Source organism: Canis aureus, chromosome 29, assembly GCF_053574225.1.
Source record: "Canis aureus isolate CA01 chromosome 29, VMU_Caureus_v.1.0, whole genome shotgun sequence".
NCBI classification, from domain to species: Eukaryota; Metazoa; Chordata; class Mammalia; order Carnivora; family Canidae; genus Canis; species Canis aureus.
Window position 1 is genome coordinate 32847651 of NC_135639.1, and position 17636 is coordinate 32865286.

The window sequence follows — 17636 nt, forward strand, 5'->3', positions numbered from 1 at the left end:
GGAGGCGGTGGCTTGGAGTCGGGGCCGCCTCGCGGTTGTGTGCGCTGCCAGCCTCCTGGCACTTAGATCTGGAGCCTCTTGGACCGCACACCTTGCGCACACTTGGCTTCAGGGGGCCGCAGTGAGGCGAGCACGGAGTCTCGTGTCTGTAGGGTGGGAGACGTTAAAGGGTTCTTCGAGACTGTCTTTCGAACCTTTATTTTTCAAGTGGGTAACTGGGTACTGCTCTCAACGAGTTTATAATGTGAGTCAAGGGACTCCAGATAAGTCTGTTTTTCCCCCTAATGAGTAAAGAGATAGGAAGGTTAGTGATTTGCCCCTGTACTCACAGAAAAAAAGAGCTGGAATTTGGATTTCTGAATGAGGGGTTACCAGCAAGCATTGAAGTCCAAAGATACGAATTCTGTTTTGCCCCCCTCAGTTTAGGAGTCCTTGACAAGTCATATAAAATCAGCCTTAGCTTTCTCCTCAGTAATTTTGAGGTAACAGCAATCACTGCTTAACGGGGCTGTTGGAAATCAAGTATGTTGGAGAACTTTGCAAAGAGTAGGGCGATACATGAATGTCACTTATTCTAAAGACAACGTTTTGCTCTGAGTATGCAGTTTAAATTTCTGGGTATGCAGTGCTCCTCTTGTTTTCTAGAGAAGAAATAAAAAACAGATCCCAAGCTTTCGGAAGTTACTAAAAACTAGTAAAGTCAAACTTGAAAACAAGCTAAAAAATAAGCAATTTAAACAACAAAGCACTCTCAAGAAGTACCGAAAAGAACAGAGGAAACTAAGGCAAGCTGTAAAGGATGCTGTGTCTAAGAAACCGATCCCACTGGAGGACCCAAAGGAGAAAAGACCAGGTAACTGTGAAAGTGTTCATGTCTTACAGTTTCTATTGATTTGTTCTAAAATGCTCATGAAATAACTGCTTTCTAGTAGTTCCTCTTTTTAGATTTTCCCAAGAGTAGGTAAGGATAGTAGTCCTATCTGCTTTATCACAATCCATATGAGAAAACATTACAGTATTATAGTATTAATTGTGATAAAGAGCTAGCCTCTGCTCTTAGTTTGTCTAGAAAGCAGATCTGAAGATAGAATACTTGGGAAAACAAACTTAGAGTTGCCGTGTAAATAAATGATGGGGAGCATGCCAGCGCTGCCACTTTGCCATTCATTGGCAATTGGCTAAGGTAAGAACATCGCTTTTGTCTGGGGCATTCTTCACAGCGTTGCCAAAGTTCACTTAGTTTTCTAAACTTCTGGCTTTCTTTTCATGTGGAAACGTAGAGTGAAACAACTGTCAGGGTTATTCTTTTGTAAAACTATCCAAGAACTCCCAAGTACTCAAAACGGGTAAGGAAATAGACCATTCTGAGTCAGGCCAGTTCTTCTACAATGTTACTAGTACTTTCAGGGTATTCATATTTGATTGTACCTGACCGTTCAGTCTTTCCATGTATATCTCATTCTTTTAAACCTGATCTATTTAGTTTGATCCCTTGGCTACATTTTATTATGATGTATAAAAGGTCGTTGGACTGAAAGTCAGGTAACTTGGGTTTTTCTCTTTTGTTATTAGCAAAGTGGCCTTGGCTGGTCACTTACTCTCCAGGTACTTCATCTGTTTAGAAAAAAAAAAAAAAGTGTTGGTTGAGTTAGATGCTTTTTAAGATCTCTTTTAAATTTTAGTAGAATTTGAAAAATGTGATATGTTACTAATTATATATAAGAAGCAAAATATTCATTTTTACATGTTGAGCATATAAATGAAGTCTGTTAGGCAGTTTGGTGTAAAATTATAACGTTCAAATGAAATATCTTTTTTTCTTTTTTAAAGATTTTATTTATTTACTTATAAGAGACACACACAGAGAGAGAGGCAGAGACACAGGCAAAGGGAGAAGCAGGCTCCATGCAGGGAGCCCGATGTGGGACTTGATCCCAGGTCTCCAGGATCAGCCCCTGGACTGAAAGCGGCGCTAAACCGCTGAGCCACCAGGGTTGCCCTGAAATATCTGGGTTAGAGAGAATAGTTTTGGGAATTATCTACATATAGATGGTAATTGAAGCCTTAGACTTGGGTAAAATCAATGTGAAGAATGCATAGTGTGAGAACAGGAGAGCCAAGAAAGAATTTAAGGAATGGGTGGATGCATAAAACCTGTAAATGGGGTTTGAGGAGGAGCCAGAGAATTAGGAAGAAAATCAGAACTGTATCTTAGAAATCAGGAAAAGGGTGTTTAAAGAAAGAAGGAAACTTTTTTATGTTCCAACATGAAATAGTCTACAAAATCGTTAATTTTAAACAAAAAAGGTGAAAGCGTGTATTGATGCTTTCACTCACTTGAAATTATAGGCTATCACCATGTATGAGATGCTTATGCCATTTGAATAAATGGGGAAAAATATATTTATTTTTGAGAATTGAGAATAATGGCACGAGGGCGGTTGAAATGATAACTATGCAGTAGAAGCACCAAAGTGAGGATAGAAACACAATGAAAGAAGTGGAGTGGTTAGAGGATTGAAGGTCTATATATATGGTTACAGAAGTGCAGTGGAAGCAACTGAATGAGAGCTGGAAGGACAAACGGGAATGGGGGTGAACGGGGCGGGGGGGTGAAGGCCAGGGTTTGGGATGTGGCCCATGGAGGGGGTGGCTGAAGTGGAATGGAAGTGGGAGGAGTCATTAGGGATCTAGAAGTGAAGCGACTAAATCATTGGTTCTCTCACATGCTCTGGAAGATCTTGCAGATTGCGTGGAGGCGTTTTATTTTTTTGGTTGTAGCAGTGACTTGGGAAGCTCCCTGGCATTTAGATGTCAGGATTTGGAGATGATAGCATTTCTGCCTAGCTCAGGATACCGCAGTGGAACAAAGAACTGTCTGGCCAATGTGTCATTAGTGCTTCCATTTAGAAACATTGGGCTAACGTACTAGAAAACCATAAACGTTTCCTCTTCTTCACACAAAAACACAGAGTTCTATACCTCTAATACATGTTTCTGATTTTGTTGTTGTTGGAACAGGTAAAAGAATTGAGAGGGAAGAGGAGGAAGAAGAGGAAGCGCTTCCTTTGGATATGATGGATGAAGATGACTTGCAGTTAATGAGAGAGTTAGGACAAAGAGCCTCTTTTCTAACGAGAGATCTTTCTTCTAGGTAATGCTTCATTTAGATTATAATCATTCATGTCCTTTCAGTGTTAAAAACTTGAATCTGAATTTTAGTTAGGTGATGAGTGCAAGATGTTCAGCTTGACTATAGGAGAGTAAACCCTGTGACTCAGTTTATTTCCTAAATAAAGGAAGTTCATGAATAAAACTGATTTTATTTAGTGTACATCTTTATTTTTTTCGAGTCTGAAGAGTGAAGTAGAGTGTGCTAGGGAAGAATGCAGTTCTCTGTTTGGGGAGTTGGCGGAACGGTCCTGAGTTCTTAATGGCCATAACCTCAGCCGTTGTTACCCTGTTGGGGAGGTATTATTCCATTTACAGAGGAAACTGATGCTTCGTACAATCACAGGTAGTGGATCTGAAATTTAAACCTAGATCTCTTTAACTCCTAAGACTGTGCTATGGTCTGAGGGTTTTTGGGAAAGTAAAATAGGTGATAGGAATCTACTTGGGAATAGTAAGAAGGGTGATGTCACCCTTGGCTCTATGGAATAGTCTTCAAAAAGACTATTCTTCAAAAAGAATCTGCTGTAACTTTCACTTCTGTTTTGCATCTGAAGGGAAAACTAGATGTGGCTATAGTCTTTGTGGTAGACTACAGTTCTTTTATTCATTTACCATTTGAGTCCCTGCTATGTGCCTGATCTAGATACTACTATCTGTCTACCTGTTTCAGTTTGGCTAGCAGTTTACTTTTCTGTACTTTCTTAAAATGATAGATCTCTAGGTTCCTTTTTATTTATTTTAAGGATTTTATTTTATTTGAGATAGAGCGAGAGAGAGCAATGAGAACAAGCATGAGCAGGGGGGAAGGGCAGGCTCTCCACTGAGCAGGAGCCTGACATAGAGCTCCATCCCAGGACCCTGGGATCATGACCTGAGCCAAAGGCAGACACTTAACTGACTGAGCCAGCCAGGTGTCCTTAGATTCCTTTTTTTTTCCCCTCCCAAAGGTTTTATTTATTTATTCGTAAGAGACAGAGAGAGGCAGAGATGTAGGCAGAGGGAGAAGCAGGCTCCCTGAGGGGAACTTGATGTGGGACTCGATCCCAGGACCCTGGGATCACTACCTCAGCTGAAGGCAGACACTCAACCACTGAGCCACCCAGGCGTCTCTTGATTCCTTTTTAAATACATTAAAAATTGATTTTTTTTCCCTGCAGTGAACCTGTTCACGCCAAGAAACGAAAGTATGAGCGTGTTATAGATAAATATGAAAAAATACCAAGAACTCTGCAAACTGCACCAGAGAAGGAAATGATTCACTTGCTTCCCATCAAGGATAAAAGTGGTATAATCCCACAGACCAGGGAGAAGCCGGGTAAATCCTTTTTTTTTTTTTTTTTAAGATTTTATTTATTTATTCATGAGACACACACACACAGAGAGGTAGACACACAGGCAGAGGGAAAAGCAGGCTCCATGCAGGGAGCCCTACGTGGGACTCTATCCCTTGTCTCCAGGATCAGGCCCTGGGCTGAAGGTGGTGCTAAACCTCTGAGCCCCCCGGGCTAGAAGCCAGGTAAATCTAATCAGCCAGTGTATTAGTAAACATTTTAGCTCTTTACTAATACCATCATATTTTTTTTTCACTCAAGATTTAATTTTATTTTTCCTTTTACCTACAAAATAAGGGGTAGCTGCAATTAGTCATAGAGCAAGCTTGAGGATTTAGGCCAGAAATACAGATGGTTATCTCATGTCTGTGGTACCAGGAGTATAACTGAAGCTACAATGTTGAGGTGATTTTCTTTTCAGAATTTTTTGCACCAAATACTCTTGTTTTAAAATTAGAGCATGTTAGTTGTCCTTTTTTAGCACTTTTTTTTCTTGTATGTATCTTTTTCCTTAAAAGTTTAGTTTTTTCAAAAATAAAACACAGAAGTCTAGAAGTCAGAGTTGTGGTTTGAAGTTATTTATGTGGTTTATCAAGAAACACACCCATAAAGCTGCTATCTGGGCAGGAAATAAATGTTGCCAGCACCCAGAAACTTGTGCGCCCCTCAATCAGTAATTGCTCTCTCCTCACAAAAGTAACTACTTTCCAGAATTTTACGGTCATCGCTTTCCTGCTTTTCTTTGTAGTTTTATCACTTATGTGTATTGACACATTTTTTAACGTACATGTTTTTCATATAGTTATTGACAATAACCAAGATGAAGAGGATCAAGAAGAGGTGGAACTTGAGGAAGGTATTGGGATGTATTTTATAGTTACTAAACTGTTAATTGAGAATAGTAAATGTGACTTAATTTTAGATAAAGTCAGGAATGTGCATTTCAGAGTGCTGGTCATTTCAAGGTCATTTTGAACATTTCCCCACATGTTGAAAGTCTCACCTTTGAAATTTGATTCTTTATTATGGAAAATTTTATGCAGTTATGTCTAGGTGTGCATGAACAGTCTTGTAAATTATTACCATTTTGAAATTTTTTTTGAAGATTTTGTTTATTCATGAGAGAGAGAGACAGAGACAGAGACAGAGACAGAGGGAGAAACAGGCTCTATGCAGAGAGTCTGGAGCCTGATGTGGGACCTGATCCCAGGACTCTGGGATCACACCCTGAGCCAAAGGCAGATACTAAACCGCTGAGCCACTCAGGCGTCCCTCCATTTTGAATTTTTAAAAAATTTTAAGTGAAATTCCTGCCTATTGCTAACTTTTAAAGCATTATTTACTTTTACTTTTTATTTTTAAAGGTTTTTATTTATTTATTAATTTATTTGAGAGAGAAATGGCACAAGGAGGGCGAGAGGGCAAAACAGAAGCAGACTCTTTGATAAGCAAGGATCCTGATGTTGGGCTCTATCCCAGGACCCTGGGCTTATGACCTGAGCCAAAGACAGATGCTTAACTGACTGAGCCACCCAGATGTTGTAGCTTTTTAGCTTTAAATTACAAAATGATTCTGTGATATGAAATCATTTCACTTATTAGAGCAGTTATACTTACAGATGTCTGTACATATCTGTTTTAGATAATTGAATGTGGGTTTCTAATAACTAAGTTGCAATGAGAGTTAAACTCAAAACATGTTTTATGGTTTGAAATTATTTTTGTTTGAAATTTGCTATAGAACAGGCTGGTTACTTTTTACTATAGCTTAGCAAACCTCATTAATAGTGTAAATAAGATTACAGGTCAATTGTTTTCAGTCATCGTTCATAGACTCATTAGAGATTATGCTTGTGTGTTTATTAAATGTAGTTCCTTTTGAATTTTTCTTTTCTTTTTTTTTGTTTTTTTTTTAAATTTTTTATTTATTTATGATAGTCACAGAGAGAGAGACAGAGAGGCAGAGACATAGGCAGAGGGAGAAGCAGGCTCCATGCACCGGGAGCCCGATGTGGGATTCGATCCTGGGTCTCCAGGATCGCGCCCTGGGCCAAAGGCAGGCGCTAAACCGCTGCGCCACCCAGGGATCCCTTGAATTTCTTTTCTTAAAGTGGACATACTTTTGGTAGTGCAAAGGACAGTAACAAGGGAGAGTATTCTATACTTTTTTCCTTTTTTTATATACAGATTTTATTTTTTAAATTTTATTTGAATTAACATAAAATGTATTACTGGTTTCAGAGGTAGAGGTCAGTGATTCATCAGTCTTATAGTGCTCAGTGCTCATTACATCATGTGCCCTTATTAATTATTGTGTTCTTTTTAAAAAACTAAATCAGGTTGCTTTTTCCCTTAATTACTAGGAATTATTATAGGTTTATTAGCAGAGTAGTTAAGAATATGAGCTCTCGAGTCAGACTACCTGGGTTTGAGTTCCATTTCTGCTAGGTCTATGAATATAAACAAGTTATTCTCCCGTGCCTCATTTTCTACGTACAAAATGGATATGATGATTGTACCTGCCTCATAGCATTTTTGAGAGGATTGATCATCTGTAGTAATCTTGGCCCATGGCAAGTGTTCTATAAAAGTTAGTTATCATTATTATTTTTTATTATTATAAGAATTTTATTGTATTGATTAAGGTTCTTGTAAATACTTGTAAAGAAATGTTTAAGAGGAGAAATCTAACCTGTTTCAGAGATTGTTGAAGATCCCATTCGAGAACTGACATTAGAAGAACATTTAATTGAAAGAAGGAAGAAACTACAGGAGAAGAAAATGCATATTGCAACTTTGGCATCTGCCATATTATCAGACCCAGAAACTAATGTAAGTGGTACCAATTTCTTTGAGCTCTTCATATTAGATATGGTGGAAATGTATACTATTTTAGGATTCCCTTATAACCTATAAGCACACGCAAAAAGGAAAAACATTAAAACACAATGACTGAGGGATCCCTGGGTGGCGCAGCGGTTTGGCGCCTGCCTTTGGCCCAGGGCGCGATCCTGGAGACCCAGGATCGAATCCCACATCGGGCTTCCGGTGCATGGAGCCTGCTTCTCCCTCTGCCTGTGTCTCTGCCTCTCTTTCTCTCTCTCTCTCTGTGACTATCATAAAAAAAAAAAAAAAAAAATTAGATTAAAAAAAAAAACACAATGACTGAGCTAGATTAAGAGTAGACAGAAGCTTAGCCTAGTCCTATATCTGAAATTAATTTTTAATCTTAGAAAAGTCACTTAAACACTTTGTCTTATTTTCCTCATCTGAGTCTTCTTTTCTTTTCTTTTTTTTTTAATTTTAACGATTTTATTTATTTACTCATGAGAGACAGAGAGAGGCAGAGACACAGGCAGAGGGAGAAGCAGGCTCCATGCAGGGAGCCCGACGTGGGACTCGATCCCGGAACTCCAGGATTATGACCTGAGCCAAAGGCAGATGCTCAACCACTGAGTCACGCAGGTGCCCTTGAGTCTGATTTCCTCATCTCTAAATGAAGATACTGAGGGGTGCCCGGTGCCTCAGTCAGTTAAGCGTGACTCTCGATTTTAGCTTAGGTCATGACTCTGGCTCATGGATCTGTGATGGGTATGGAGCCTGCTTAAGATTCTCTCTTCCTCTCTCTCCACCTCCCTCCCCTGTCTCTCTTTAAAATAATAAAAATAAAAAAATAAAATAAAATAATAAAAATAAATGGAGATACTGGATTTAATGTAACTCTGAAAGTGGTAAGTGTAAAAACTAATTGGATGAGGGAGAAGGAACCCATTTGCAGATTTGCTTGACTGATTGACAGGATTTTTTTTTTTTATAATTTTATTTTTATTTTTATTTATTTATGATAGTCACACAGAGAATGAGAGAGAGAGAGAGAGAGGCAGAGACACAGGTAGAGGGAGAAGCAGGCCCCATGCCCCGGGAGCCTGACGTGGGATTTGATCCCGGGTCTCCAGGATCGCGCCCTGGGCCAAAGGCAGGCGCTAAACTGCTGTGCCACCCAGGGATCCCTTGACAGGATTTTTAATAAGGAAGATGCTACACAAAAGTCAGATTAGTTCAGGAGTACTTGCAAGTGGAAAATATGTTAAGTGAAATACATCAGAATTATAATGAATTATCAGTGGGCCATGGAAACAGTGGTGAAGATGGTCACGGTTACAACATGTGGATTCAAGAAAACTAGAGTACTACCTGTTAGATTTTGGATAAGTCCTTTTAGCCAAGACTCATTTTCTTCATCACTAAAAAGAGGATGGTACCTATTTTAAAACTTTGTTGTGAGGATTAAATAATCAAATATACATGAAGTCATATAAAATGGTACTATTATTACTGTTGGTGTTCCCATCATCGTACTGTGAATATATTTGTTTATTGAACAATAAAGTAGATTATTTACATTTGCAGAAAAAAAATTTCATCTAAACATGTTTTGGAGTAGTACTTGTTTTCTTGTTTTTTTTTTTCTTTTTTCTTTTTTTAAACAAAGGGGAAGATCTGGAACAGAATTGGGGGAAGTTGGTTGGAATATTTCTTTTTTTTTTTTTTTTTTTTAAATTTTTTAAATTTATTTATTTATGATAGTCACAGAGAGAGAGAGAGAGGCGGAGACACAGGCAGAGGGAGAAGCAGGCTCCATTCACTGGAAGCCCCACGTGGGATTCGATCCCGGGTCTCCAGGATCGCGCCCTGGGCCAAAGGCAGGCGCTAAACCGCTGCGCCACCCAGGGATCCCTGTTGGAATATTTCTTATCTGTATCATCTTATTTAATCATTATAAAACCATAAAGAAAAGAACTGTTAATCTTATTTTACAGTTGAATAACAGCCTTAAAAAATTCAAGTAAATTCATTATGATTTTAATAGCCACTGGATTGGAATCTGGGTCTTCCAGCTCTGGAGCCTCAAACAAGTTAGGGATAGCAGATAGGTGGTGACATATTTATCCTACCCCCTGCTGTGGCAAATGTTGCTAACCAACCAGAGTATTGCTTCTCTCAAGAGATCCAGCAGGCAATAGTAGTTCATTAAAGCAAGCACATTCATTGAAACCATTTTTTTTTTACTTCTGCATTACTTCATACAAATGATTTTTGTATTAAAAAAAAACAAAAAAAAACCAAATGATTTTTGTATGAGTCTTGTAGTTAAAGTTAATAGATACATTATATTTAATTCCTGATTAATTCACAGATATGTGTGTATAACAATTTATTTCAAAAAGTGTTTTTAGGGAAACAGGACACATGCCTTAAGAAAACCCAATAAAAAGAATTTCAGTGAATAGGTAAATTAATAAATTTAAACTTTTTTTTAAAGTCTGTATCTCTTCTAACAAAAATATGGTTAGCTTTAGTGGTTTATCTTTTGGTAATGTGGGTAATATCTGGAGTTGTATATGGCTTGACTAGACTCTGAGTCATTATATGGATTCCACTTGTTCCAGATGTGAGGCTCTTGTCTTTTGTTCATAATTGTTTTACCATGGTTTCTCTGCCCTTATAAGCTATTTGTTTAACAGATTAAAAAATTAAAAGAACTGCGTTCTATGCTGATGGAACAGGATCCTGATGTGGCTGTTACTGTTCGAAAGCTGGTGATAGTTTCCTTGATGGAGTTATTTAAAGACATTACTCCTTCATATAAAATACGACCCCTCACAGAAGCAGAAAAATCCACCAAGGTAATGATACATACAATTACTACACAAAATAAACTGAACATTTTGGAGAGCTAGAGATGGGAGAAATAGTAGGAGTTGTTTGTTTTATAGGACTGGGTATATACTTGGCACTCATATTTTGTGCTAATTTAAGGATTTTGATATGTTTTTTTAAGTTTTTTTTTTTTTTAAGATTTTATTTATTCATGAGAAACACACAGAGAGAGGGAGAAACAGGCTCCCTGTAGGCAGCCTGATGGACTTGATCCCAGGAGATTAGGATCATGCCCTGAGCAGAAGACACACCCAATGGCTGAGCCACTCAGGTGTTGCTGTTTTTTTTTAAGATTTTGTTTATTTAAGAGAGAGAGAGACAAGTGGGAGGAGGGGCAGAGGGAGAGAGAGAAGCAGGCTCCTGGCTGAGTAGGGAGCCTGATGTGGGGCTGAGATCATGACCTGAGCCAAAGACAGCTACTTAACTAACTGAGCCACCCAGGAGCCCCAGGATTTCGATATTTTGATTTTAAAAAATAATTGATCTCTTTTATTTTTTTTCAGATCCGCAAAGAAACCCAAAAATTAAGAGAATTTGAAGAAGGCCTGGTTAGCCAATATAAATTTTATTTGGAAAATCTGGAGCAAATGGTTAAAGGTATATTAAACATTTTTAAAATATATAACATACTTAGCTTTGGTCAGCAAGGGAGTTCTATGTTCTTTTTTTTTTTTTTTTTAAAGATTATTTATTTATTCATGAGACACAGAGAGAGAGAGAGAGAGGCAGGCAGAGACACAGGCAGAGGGGGAAGCAGGCTGCTTCAGGGAGCCTGCTGTGGATCCTGGGACTCCAGGATCACGCCCTGGGCCGAAGACAGGCGCTAAACTGCTGAGCCACCCAGGGATCCCCAAGGGAGTTCTATATTCTGTGCTCTGTGGTGAGAGTCAGTATAGCATGTTGTCAAGAGCAGAGTCTACTGCTGGGTTCAAACTGCCTGGGTTCAAATCTGAGCTTTCTAACTTCTACCCATGTGGTGGGCAAATCAGTTAATCTCTCTGTGTCTCCATTCTTTTATAAATAAAAGTACTTATTTCATAAGATTGTTGTGAGAAATTAACTTCTAGATAAAGGTGCTTATAACTGTGGCTGGCCTGTACAGGCCCTATCCCTGTATTGATCAGCTGTTAGTATTTTTGTTGCTCCAGGCCTTTCCCTAGTAAGGATATATGTTTCTTTCTTTAGTTATGAATGGTTGAAAATTATTCTGCTGGTTTTTATTTGGGTAGGGTAATTAGGGGAGAAGTATGACTTGAAATGGATGAAATTAGTGCCTTGAAAATGGACTTAGAAGTCAGTCATAGTAGATGGATGATAAACTCTTCCATCAAACTTTTATTTTCTTTTTCTTTGTTCAGAAAAGAAGGACCTATGAAAATTAGAGGATGAATGGAGAAGAATTCAGTTGCCTAGGTCTCTGGTGCTTTCATTTAACTCATTTGGGCTCCTTTACTCAGTAATGAGCCTAAGGATCACCCAATTGCTATCTCAGCTGGAGCGGGACTACTGAATCCTGTTGGGCAGGAAGGAGATGGTGGGACTGAGTACTGTGGATGTTGCTTCTGTGCTCTGGCCTCCCAACTGGAGCCTACTTAGGAGCATACATACCAAGGCCTGGGAGCTTTGTGTAGACCAACACTGTCCAATAGAAATATAATGTGAGACACACATGTCATTTAAAAAATACGTAACCATACTAACTAAGAAAAAAAAGTAAAAAGTAATAAAATTACTATGTATGTTATTATTTCAACATGTAGTCAATTTTAAAAATTAGTGAGGTGTTTTACATTCCTTTTTTTTTTTTTTTTTTTGGTACTAAGTTACAGCACATCTGCATTTGGACTAGCCACAGGTCAACTACTCACTTGTCACATGTGGTTTGTGGCCTCTGTATTGTACCCTGCAGGTGTAGGCCTTTTCTAAGCGGATGGGACCATTATGAAGTACTTTTTTCAAGTTAAAAAAAAATTATGCTATAAGTAAATAAATAAAATCTTTTAAAAAGGGGGGGGGGGGGCAGCCCCGGTGGCGCAGCAGTTTGGCGCCACCTGCAGCCCGGGGCGTGATCCTGGAGACCCTGGATTGAGTCCCACGTCAGGCTCTCTGCATGGAGCCTGCTTCTCCCTCTGCCTGTGTCTCCGTCTCTCTCTGTGTCTCTATAAATAAATAAATAAAATCTTTAAAAAATTATGGTAAAATATATGTAACATTAAATTGGTCATTTTCGCAATTTTTAAAGTGTACACTTGTGTGGCATTAAGTAAATCCAGCATCATACACCCATCATCGCTATGCATCTGCAGCACTTTGGCATCTTCCCCAGCTGAAGTTCTGTATGTATTTTTTTTTTTTAAGATTTTATTTATTTATTCATGACAGAGAGAGAGAGAGAGAGGCAGAGACACAGGCAGAAGGAGAAGCAGGCTCCATGCAGGGAGCCCGACGCAGGACTTGATCCCGCGTCTCCAGGATCATGTCCTGGGCTGAAGGTGGCGCTAAACCGCTGAGCCACCCGGGCTGCCCCAAGTTCTGTATGTATTAAACATGAACTCCCCATTCCCTTTTGCCCCCGGCCTATGGTAACCACCATTCTACTTTCTGATTTGAATTGAATATAGATCTGACTCTAGGAACCTCAACTTATATGTGGAATTATACAATATTTGTCCTTTTTATAACTGGCTTATTTCACTTAGCATAATGTCTTCAAGATTCTTCTAGCATGTGTCAAAATTTCCTCCCTTTTTAAGCCTGTAAAATATTCCATTACATATATGTACCACATTTTGTCTCTTCATCCATCCATTATGAAGTCTTGTCAGTTTTAAGTAAATGGAAGATACAGTTCTTATGATGAATATAGCCTGTTTGAGGAAAACTCATATACATGAGAAGCAAGCTTAAAACAAAGGCACTGTCATCTATATGTCTTTTTCATCTCTGGTTGTGTATGATGTGGAGGAAGTGTTGAACCTACTCTAGAAAAACCAGTGTTTTTTCATATTCAAGGTGCTGTGTTATGGTAGCAAAGTATGTGTGTAGAAATTCCTAGAAAAGTACTGTGAATCATTGGCTATTTTGAAGAAAAATTTAAATCTGGACCTCCTGGGTAAAGATCCCATAGAGAGCATTAGCAGGAAGTCAACGGAAATGTTGTTTTAGATTCTCCAGATCTGATTTTTGGAACATGGAAGAGATGAAGGCTCAGAGTCTGGAGCTTGCTCATATTCACTAGCTAATTAATGGACGACTACTAGGATTTGAACCCAGTCTTCTTGACTTGTGGTCTAGTGTTTTGGGGGAAAGCCTGTAGAGCAAGCCTAGGGATTCCTTAAGGTATCCAGCTCTCTGTCTCCCCCTGCCCCGATTTATTCCCTGAGACCCTTTTCTTCTAATAATACATCTTTTAAAATGTATGGAGAGCCAAAGTTCTTAACATGATGATTAGAGTCCATGTAGATGATGGCAGATAAATTTTATGATAGCGTTTGTACTTGTGTCAAAATGTAGACTCGACTCACTTAAGAATTTGCATAGTATATTATTGCATATTACTATAAAATAAAGCTAATTAGTTGAAGTTTTGATCAATAAGTAAAGTAACTACAGTTATCTTTTGATTAGACTGGAAGCAAAGGAAACTGAAGAAAAGTAATGTAGTTTCCTTAAAGGCCTACAAAGGACTGGCAGAAGTGGCTGTGAAGAGCCTGTGTGAGCTGTTGGTGTCACTACCTCATTTCAACTTTCACAACAACATCATCGTATTGATTGTCCCTCTCATGAATGACGTGTCAAAGTCGGTGGGTTGCTGTCATCCTGGATACAAAATTATAGAGTTTATGATTATTTTTTTCCTCAGAATTCTTCTGGAGCTATTATTTATTGCTAAAATAGTATCACTTTGTTAAACATTGCCTCTTTAAGAAAATTCTTTGAACATAAGTTTGGTGTAGTGGTTCTGAGCAGGAGGTGGTTTCACCCTCCAGGGAATGTGAGGCTGTGGCTGCACGCAGTTTTGATTGTCACAACTGTAGTGGCTTCTACTAGCATCCTGTGGGTAAAGGCTCAGGGCTCCTCAACTTCCCACAATGCACAGGAGCACCCCCTGCCCCCTCTCCTCCCCCATGAAGAATTGTTTGGCTTAAAATGCCAGTGGTGCTGAGCTTGAGAAAACTGGCTGAGTGTAACATTTTATTTTTCAGATCTCTGAAATGTGTTGTGAGGCAGTAAAGAAATTGTTTAAGCAAGATAAATTAGGCCAAGCTTCCCTTGGTGTGATTAAAGTAATTTCTGGTTTTGTGAAGGGCAGAAATTATGAAGTTAGGCCAGAGGTAAGCCTTCCTTTTTTGCATTTTATTTGTTTTTAAATTATAAGGTTAATTTTCAGTCATTACAAGGAATTTTATTCTTCGCAGAAGTGTATAAAGTAGGAAACTCCCTCAAGTATAGGTACTCTTAACAACTTAGTACATATTCTAGATGTTTATAGATATAGATGTGTATATTTGTTTATATATTTTAAAAATAATTTAATACATGCTTAGATTTTAGAATAGAAATGCATTTATTCTATGGACGTTGTTCTGGAGCTGTTTGCATTTTGTGTTGTATGGGATGATCTCATATCTCATTCTTTTTAATGTCTGCTGTAGTTTCCTTTAATTGTTATTACTTTTAAAGATTTTATTTATTTATTCATGAGAGACAGAGAGAGACATAGGCAGAGGGAGAAGTAGGATCATGACCCGAGCTGAAGGGAGATGCTCAACCACTGAGCCACCCAGGTGTCCCTGGATTAAATTTTTAAACTTTAGATGTTGGATCCAACAGTATACACATTCATAAATTTGAGAGGTAATGCCACATTGTCCTGCAAATACATTTTATCACTATGTTCTCACATTGAGAACAACCTACCAAATGCTGAATGTTTCTGCCATTTAGTCCTTGTTAGTCTGGTGGGTAAATAATTCTTTGTGTTTTCATATATATATTTTGTTTGTACGTCTTTATTGGTGAAGTTTTACTTCCATATACTTATTAGTCATTTGAATTTTTTTACCCATTTATATTGCTGCTAGTTTTTCTCCTCAGGTATTTGTTTTAATGACATAATGCTTTTTTTGATACTCCTTTCAATAAGTATCAGCTATGTACTAGGCACTCTTCTAGGTCCTGAGTATATAAAATAGTGAATAAAAGAAACAAAAGCTGGGTGTGTTTGTTGAGGTTACATTGCATATAAGGATAGTAAGTTTTGGTTATGTAAGTCGCAAGTATTTGTTTGTTGCTCTACCATTTAATTTTGTATTGTCTTTTTTGTCTTAAAGAAGTTTTACATTTTAATTGACTGTAATTTTTTCCCCCTTTCTATATGAGATTATATTTTTGTCATTCATGGAAGGACTTCTTTAATCCTAGGATTATAGATTTTCTCCTTCTAGAAGAATGTTCATTTTTTATTTTTGAATAATCTATTTGACTTTTTGTGTGTGTTTATGGTATAATCGCATATACTTTGCATATGCATATACTTTTTGAAATGGATAGCCGGGATCCCTGGGTGGCTCAGTGGTTTAGCGCCTGCCTTCGGCCCAGGGCATGATCCCGGAGTCCCTGGATCAAGTCCTACGTCAGGCTCCCTTCATGGAGCCTGCTTCTCCCTCTGCCTGTGTCTCTGCCTCTCTCTCCTTCTCTCTGTGTAGCTCATGAATAAATAAATAAAATCTTTAAAAAAAAAAAAAAAAGGGAAAAAAATGAAATGGATAGCCAGTTACTCCAATACCATTTTCATTTTGCTGCTGATTTAAAATGCTGCCTTTATTTTATTTTAAATCCCTACACAGAATTTTATTTTGAACTCTTTCTGTTCTGTTGAGTCAGTTAATCCCCTGTAAGTAATACACTATTTTTTAAAAGATTTTATTTATTCATGAAAGACAGAAAGAGAGAGGGAGGGAGAGGCAAAGTGAGAAGGAGGCTACCCACAAGGAGCCCAGTGTGGCACTTGCTCCCAGACCCCGGGATCATGCCCTGAGCCAAAGGCAGGTTCTCAACCACTGAGCCACCAAGGCGTCCCAGTAATACACTATTTTTAATAACTGTAGCTGTATATCTATAATGTGTAGTATAGTACATCTATATAGTATACTTGGTAGGATGGTACTGATCAAAACGGGCGTTACTGATAAAAGACATTGGCCCCCTTTTTTTCCTCCAAAATATTTAAATTACTTTTTATATATTACTTCAGATGGAATTTAGAATGAGATTTTTTTATTTGTCCTCTCAAAATAGTTCACATAGAGATTCTGATTGGAATTGATTCAAACTATAGATTAGATTGGGAGAATTATTTATAGAATTGACTTTTTTTTTCTTTTTTTAAGATTTTATTTATTTGAGAGATAATGAGAGAAAGAGCAGAAGCAGGGAAGGGGCAGAAGGAGAGGGAGAAGCAGATTCCCCACTGAGCAGGGAGCCCAGAAGGCGGCTCCATCCCAGGACCCTGAGATCATGAACTGAGCCGAAGGCAGATGCTTAACGAACTGAGCCACCCAGGCGCCCCAGAATTGACTTTTTTCTATTTGAGAATATGTATCTTAAAAAAAACAAAACAAAAAGAGAATATGTATCTTGCCATTATTTAAGCCTTCATTTATGTTCTTAAGTGAAATTTTATAATTGTCTTCATTTGGGTCTTACATATTTTTATGAATTTCATTTATAGTCCTGTAGTTTTAATTGTGAAGCTGATGTTTTCTACGGTTTTATTTCCTAATTTCAAGTCTTTGTTTGCTATTAATTCTCTTTTGTTCCTTAAAGCTGATAATTTCAATAGGACAGCTAATGTTAAAAATATTGGGCTTAAAGAGAAAATACTTAGCATCGTTAGTGAGAACTGTAGAGTGATCAGATAATATGGCTTATATGTGAAACTTGCACAGAGGGAAACACTTAATTTTAGTGATGTTAGAATATAAAGTACGTTCTTTAATGTGTTGGGTTTTTTTTGTTTGTTTTATATTTAGGCTGTACAATGTGTTTTAAATTTATACAACATGATTATATATACACACACACACACACACACACACATTGTGAAATGATTACCACAGTCAAATTATCACCTCTCTATCACAAATCTATAACTTCTCACCTTTTTTCTGTGGTGAGAATCCTGAAGATTTACTCTTAGCATATTTCAGATTATACAATACAATTTTATTAACTAATTACTGTGCTATAAATTAGAACCCCCAGAGCTTATTTATCTTATAACTGAAAGTTTGTATCCTTTGACTGATATTTCTGATATTTCCCACATCCCCCAGCAACCACTGTTTTAGTATACATCTGACTTTTTCAGATTCCCCATGTAAGTGAGATTGTACAGTATTTGTTTGT

The 17636-nt window shown here is 37.9% G+C and overlaps 1 protein-coding gene across 2 annotated transcripts in view; it reads left to right on the forward strand.

Moving 5' to 3' along the window:
- NOC3L (NOC3 like DNA replication regulator) overlaps nt 1-17636 on the forward strand; it is a 46076-nt gene that overhangs the window by 302 nt on the left and 28138 nt on the right. For both annotated transcript variants that reach the window (XM_077878329.1, XM_077878328.1), the window contains exons 2-10: nt 646-853; nt 3022-3154; nt 4332-4489; nt 5308-5361; nt 7207-7337; nt 10031-10192; nt 10730-10823; nt 13854-14029; nt 14432-14560. In XM_077878329.1, coding sequence (XP_077734455.1) covers nt 646-853; nt 3022-3154; nt 4332-4489; nt 5308-5361; nt 7207-7337; nt 10031-10192; nt 10730-10823; nt 13854-14029; nt 14432-14560 — 1245 coding nt within the window. The remainder of the gene's footprint in view (nt 1-645; nt 854-3021; nt 3155-4331; nt 4490-5307; nt 5362-7206; nt 7338-10030; nt 10193-10729; nt 10824-13853; nt 14030-14431; nt 14561-17636) is intronic.